This window comes from Balaenoptera ricei, chromosome 12 (genome assembly GCF_028023285.1).
Source record: "Balaenoptera ricei isolate mBalRic1 chromosome 12, mBalRic1.hap2, whole genome shotgun sequence".
Classification (NCBI taxonomy): domain Eukaryota; kingdom Metazoa; phylum Chordata; class Mammalia; order Artiodactyla; family Balaenopteridae; genus Balaenoptera; species Balaenoptera ricei.
The window spans coordinates 58,772,894-58,779,586 of NC_082650.1; the positions used below are offsets into that span (position 1 = coordinate 58,772,894).

Below are 6,693 nucleotides of genomic sequence, written 5' to 3' on the forward strand. Positions count from 1 at the left end.
AAAAGCTACTTAAATATTCATAATAAGTGCCTACCTTTCTAACTAAATTATCATCAAAATTATGAATAAAAACAATATATTTAAAATGAAAACAAGGCTTCTATTAGCAACAACAGATTTCTAACATAACATACAGTGATTTCAAGCCAAGTTTTAGATGTGATAAAAAATTAGAACATTGTTGTAATTAGTTCAGGGAGAACTCAGAAGTAAACTTACTTAATTTATTTGCATAAATTGCCATTCTGTTATCTTTAAAACCAAATGCAAATTGGCTCAGTCTGATATGATGATGGTTATTTGGCTCAAAAGTGCTTCAATTTGCAGAGCAATCTGGTGTCGGCTCTGCAGTGAGGCGATCCCAGGTAACATACAAATCCTGAATTATTCCAGAAATTAGTATGTTTAAAGCATCAATTTAAGTGCTAATTGCAGTAGTAATGAGAAAAAGCAGTACGACTGTGAGATTTGCATCTTCTACCCCATCAGTATGCCTGGAACGGCTGCTGACTGGCAGAGGATTTGGCTGCTAATTAAATAATTGTATGCATGGCAGTGCTCTTGCCTGATTCAATAGATGAAGATTAATCCTCAGATAAATATGTTTGGCTGGTGTTGAAATGTCTTAGCAATTTCTTTAAAAACAGCTCATGTTTTATATACGTATATGTGAGTGTGTGTGTATGTATGTATGTTTGTGTATATATATATATGTACAAATATATACACATACAACAAACATATGTATATACATTGAAGATTGAAAATAATAATATCAAGTGCTGCAAAAGATTACAAATATATAAAAGTCAGATCTGACTTTGGGGAACTTTGTGAAATAAAATTCCAACGAGTTGCTAATACTTAAAATATTATATTGGTAACTCATTTAAAGGTACAAGTGAAGAAACATACGAAGTCTTGCTTCATGTGGTAAATGTTACCTGTGTTGTCTCACGAAGTTAAATGCTTTACAGAAATGGTGTATTTGTGTCTTCACTCTGGCCAGTCTTAAGAGAACATCCAGTGGTACAGCTTCCAGACTCGGTGACTGTTGGTTCTAGTAGGGGATAAGCCATCATTTGTACCTTGAAGCACAGGGTAGACCATTCTGTGGCTTGACTATTTCAAGATCTATTCCAAACGTAATTTCAGATTCACAAGACAAGTTATAGGATTGGAGTTGAATTGAAAATTTGCATTGGATTTACATTTTTTGAATTCCTAAGGGATAGTTTGATTCATCAGAGCTTCTTCATTTCAATTAGGTGGTATACTCAACAGCAATAAAGTCTTAGCAAACAGGAAATCAAAGCCTATCAGGAAACCTGTAGTATATATTAAAGAAATACAAGGAAAACCAAAATTAAAGTATTCATGTACTTTTAAAAACTAACTTAGAAGGTAACAATGGATAAAACAGCCAATATATATAGAGAGAAGTTTTCTTGACTGATAGTGATATTTGCCACATATTTATAAATGTTAGAAAAAGATGACAATTAATTATCTGAGGACATTAGGTTTATTTTTTTTACATTTTTCCATAGACTTAGGAATTCATTCATTTATTCATTCATTCAACAATGATAGGGACTTCCCCGGTGGTCCAGTGGTAAAGAATCCACCTTCCAATGGAAGAGATCCCTGGTCGGGGAACTAGGATCCCACATGCCCCGAGGCAACTAAGCCCACACACCACAGCTACTGAGCTCATGTGCCTCAACAAGGGAGAGAGAGAAAACCCGCAAGCCACAACTAGAGAGAAGCCACACGCGTCAACGAAGATCCTGTGTGCCACAACTAAGACCCGACACAGCCAAAACAATAAGGAAAATAAATTTAAAAAAAAAAAAAAATGATAAGCACTTACCATCTGCATTTTGATTTCTCACAAGTATTTTCAATTAAAAGAGCAGGAATGAAATTGGTAAAATATTTTCTACCCCTTTAATATGTGTCATTTAAATTGATATTCTCAATATGATAATGCCAAAAAAAAAACATATTTCTTTCTAGAAAGAACCCTAGACTTAGAGGGTTCCTTATGATATACAAACATATAGAAATGTTTTCCTTTCAGAATAATTTGGACTCTGAGCAAAAGAAAAACCCATTTTGTACAATAAATGATCAATGAATGACGCTGACTGACATCAACAATTGCATCACAACATTTTTCAAGTTGCTTTTATATCCCCAAATTACTTGGGGATATAAGGCTGTCTGCCTTAGAAGTCACATAAATGCTATACTAGATGCTTCTCTAAAACTAACCAGTTCAACAACAGTTATTTTAAAACTTATTTTTTAGTGTAGTCAGTAGTCACTCAATGTCCAGAAGGGATTTACAAGAAAGGGGTCACAAGTTTAGGTAATGATTAATACTTCTTTAGGTGTTTTTAAAGGGACTTTACAAAGATTAAAAGCACACTATTTTTACACACAAATAAATGAGTACAAGAAAAACTAGGAAATCTGAACAAGAGCTGTGGCTTGTATCACTGGGATCAATATTGTACTTTAGTTTTGAAAAATGCTACCCTTGGGGGAAACTGGGGAAATGGTGCACAGGATCTCTCTGCTTTGTTTCTTACAACTGCATTGAATCCAGAATTAATCTCAAAACAAAGAGGTTGATTTTTTAAAAGCTCACTACTTCTTAGTTGCTCACTACATTTTGCATTAACCACTCCTTATCTTTTCTTTCTTTTTTTATTCAGGCGTGGAGTTTCTTATCTCATTTGCCTGTGATAGATGTTGGCTTAAGTGTTAAAGGCTGGTGGGATGACTCAGCGGAAGGACACGATGAGCTCTACATCTCAACCGTGACTTCAGACAAACGCAACGACAACAGATGGGTCAGATTGCATGCTGATCAAGAGTATGTGCTTCAAGTCAGCTTGCAGAGAGTCAGCCTTGGGTTCCACAAGGTATAGTGTTTGGTTTCCATTCTCAAATGCTTCACACCAGATCCCAGCACGCACCAGCACACATGTCTTTTATATTACTAATGCGTCCGTGCCCTTCACCAATCCTGCTTCCTCAACTGGCCTTAAGCAGCAAGAGTCAGTCTTCTGCAATTAGTCAGTTCTCCTCATGTGCCATTTTTCAACCCCAGAATACCCACGTGACATAATAATATAATGCCTAGAGTCCTGGTCTCAAAGTATGGGCTACAGGCTCAGCAGAATTTTCTGGAGTACCTTAAAGAGTGCAGATTCTTTGGCCCTACACCAGGCCGCCTGCACCAGAAACTCAGGACTCTGAAGGGATCTCAAAATCTAGACTTTTACCCAGCACCCCAAATGAAGAAGACGCTAGCTAAGCTTTTCTGTGGCTCACTTGCCCCATCTGCCTGCTTCCTTCATTAGAATGCATATGAGGGAGCTTTGTCAACGTTCGTACAGGCCAAAAATTTACAGTATTTTTATTTTAAATTACTGTGCTCTTTTCTGTTGCCTGTGACACCAAAAATAATTATTGGGCCCTCTAAGAATATTAGTACACAGCATGTGGGCAGATCGGTTTTTAGCCCATAATAATCGAAATAAGAATGTGCCTTTTCGTTAGCTCAGCGGAGTCAGGGGCTTTCCCATATGTAGAACTAGCCCTCAGGAGCGAGGTTGTAGTTCATTAATACTGTCCCCTCTGTTTTCACACACGAAATGGTCAGTAACTTTCTCTTGGTACAATGTCTTTTCAATACTGTGCCTCTAAGTCCCATCTCATTTGATTTCTAATTCTAAACATCAATCAGTGTAAGTATGAACTGATTGGCCTCTGGCATTTCAGAGGCTTTAATACGAGCATTTTTAGATGACAATATATCCCAACTTACAAAAGAAAAGGCAGTAGTAATCATACCGATAAAATCATGAGGAAAAAAAACTAAGATTTTTTTTTTTTTATAGCTGGCGTGTGAGGCGTAAAATTCCCCATTTTACAGAATAATGGAACTTGGGGAGTATAGGAATTTGCCAAGGTCCTAGAGTCAGAAAATACGAGAGCAGGCTGGGAGCACAGAGTTCTCTGATTCCAATCCCTGTTCTCTTCGTGCCTGCCATGTGCAGACACGCTGACAGAAGCGAGGCCTGTCCCAAATAGCTAAACAATGTACCCCAGCCTCAGGGGGCTCACAGCCTCGACAAAGAGATGTTCAAGCAGCTTATCATAGTGCCTGGAGAAACAGTGTACTGAGGTGTATCTAAGGTACGTTGAGAGCGCTAATTAGAGAGAGCTTTATTTTGAGGCCTTTGCAAACATTTCTGACAATATTGTAGTATAAGATTTTTTTTTACTGTAGTATTAGTACTTAAACACTGGATTTAACTGTGCTAGAAAAACTCTAAAATTTTGTTTCTAAGTGCTGTAAAAATACATTGCTCTCTGACCTCTCTTTTAAAATGCCTTAAATGAAACATCTCTCTCTAGAATATTGAGTGAAGTCTGATTGAGACCATGTCATTATTAGTACGTTTTACACCATAAATCATTGTCTTAAGGAATCTCTCGAATAATCTTGGATTTTGTAAAAATCAATCTAAAATAAAGACTTCAAGTGTTGTCATTATGGTGATAGTTAATCTTGGATGGTGGTGATTAATATATTTTATAAATTGCTTGGCTTACAATTTCCCATTCCTCAGAGAAAAGACTTTTTATAACACCGTATTAGAATATGTGCTTCTTCATGTGAGCTTTATTCTTGGGTGATGGGGGAAGATGTCTATGTGACAGAGTGCTTGTTCTCTTAAGATCCAGAGTCTAGCCTGGATTGACTTTCTTCCCTAAGTATCAATTTCTTGCAAATAAGACTTTGGAAGACTTGGGTAATATGGTTGTATCTCAGTTTGTTCATCTGCAAGTGGGGAATTAATTTCATTTATAAGAATATGGTGTGAGAATTTATTTTGATGTCAAGATTCGAGGGCTTTCTGTTCTCATGGAGCCACAAAGTAGTGTGGCTATAGTGTGCTTCGAGAATCTTGAAAAAAGGTAGATGATAGCATATCAAACACACCAAACCTGAAAATTAAACACATCCCAGATACTTAGATTTATGGCCTTTTAAGCACAGCCAAGTGGTATAGAAAATCTAGCCATTAGTAATGCTCTGCCTTTCCTTTTTTTCTGGTTTACAGGGAAAGCAAGACAGGCATGCAATCACCCCTCGATTTCCCAAATCAAAAGATGAAGGATGGTTTTTGATATTAGGAGAAGTGGATAAGAGAGAACTTATCGCTTTGAAAAGAGTGGGATACGTCCGAAATCATCATGTTGTCTCCATCTCTTTTTATACTCCTGAAGTACCTGGAAGGTAAGCAGAGTCTTACCTCACCAGAGTTCCGAAAGAATTAACCGCGACGGTGACGAGAACGGTTGTTTTACCTTTTCGTTGCTTTTTTATATTCTAGGTATATCTACACACTGTATTTCATGAGCGACTGCTACCTTGGCCTGGACCAGCAGTACGACATCCACCTGCACGTCACACCGGCCAGTGTTTCCGCGCAGGCCGACGAGATCTCTGATGCCCTGACTGACCTCGAAGTGAAGTAACCCGACCCGAACAATCCATCTGAAAGAAGTGGTTGAGAAGCCTGACTGTTCAGTCATCTGGACAAAGTCGAATTACTTGACGTTTGCCTTGGAGGAATCAACTTCCAACCTCAAGGCACTGCGGAAATTGGCAGTAGCTGCAGCTCTGATTCGAGCAATGCGGAGTCAGCCGCGGGGGCCTTTTAACAAATGTCGCCTTTTATAACACTGTCTTCTTGGGTCTCTTGATGTGTAAAATGACTATGCCTGTAGGAGAATCTTTCAATTTGTGTATATTGAGATGATATCTAGGAATTATCAAATCTTACATTTCACAGTGTACTGTTTACAAGAACATGGGCTTCTCTTTTTTTAAGGAAAACTAACTGCACAGGGGCGTGACAGTGTTAAGATTTGTTATAACACATTTCTAACCCTGCAGCATAAAATATATAAGATAAATCTCTACAGTGACACACTGTGTTTTGTTCACAAAATTTATACTTTGATCACATATGGAAATAATTTCAAGAATTTCTTATTGTCACAAATGTTAATAATATATGATGTAAAATTACCTTACAGAGCCCAATGATGATTTAAAAGAAAACAGAATATACTGATCTTAGAAAATGTAGATACTGTAACTGGTGGAAATAAAATATTTAGAGTGCCACTTCAACACAGCCTGACTCACTCACTCCCTCTGCCTCCTTTCCATTATAGCCCCTCTTACTCTTCTGTTTTTTTCTTTTCCTTCTCTGTCCAGACTTCACTTCCATTCTCTTAATACTTATTTACACAAGGAGAGAAGTATAGTCTAATTCATACAGGCCACGTAGTACAAGTCTTTGTCTCTGTGCTCTTCAGGGCGGGCCTGAGGCAAACCTAGAAAATTTTCAGCCCCTGCAGGTGGGTTTTCACCTATGATTCAGGAAATTTCCCTATGTCCAAACAATTTCCATCTTGAAAAATACTTTTTTTCCAACTAAAATGTTGTTGGAGTCCATGTCTATATAACATACATTTTCTAGTGAAATGAAATTCTGTTCTTTGCAAAGAAATTTCAGTTATTCCTGGTCCTGTGATCAATTATTTCAAAATACTTTCCAGTGTAACCACCGCAAGTACTGGAATTTAAAACTTTTTCTG

At 37.4% G+C, this 6,693-nt stretch overlaps 1 protein-coding gene across 2 annotated transcripts in view; it reads left to right on the forward strand.

Moving 5' to 3' along the window:
• The window catches only part of ASCC3 (activating signal cointegrator 1 complex subunit 3), a 324,300-nt gene extending 318,077 nt beyond the window's left edge, over window positions 1-6,223 (forward strand). For both annotated transcript variants that reach the window (XM_059941507.1, XM_059941508.1), the window contains exons 40-42: window positions 2,724-2,933; window positions 5,145-5,320; window positions 5,418-6,223. In XM_059941507.1, coding sequence (XP_059797490.1) covers window positions 2,724-2,933; window positions 5,145-5,320; window positions 5,418-5,562 — 531 coding nt within the window. In that variant the 3' untranslated portion in view covers window positions 5,563-6,223. The remainder of the gene's footprint in view (window positions 1-2,723; window positions 2,934-5,144; window positions 5,321-5,417) is intronic.
• The last annotated feature ends 470 nt before the right edge of the window (window positions 6,224-6,693 follow it).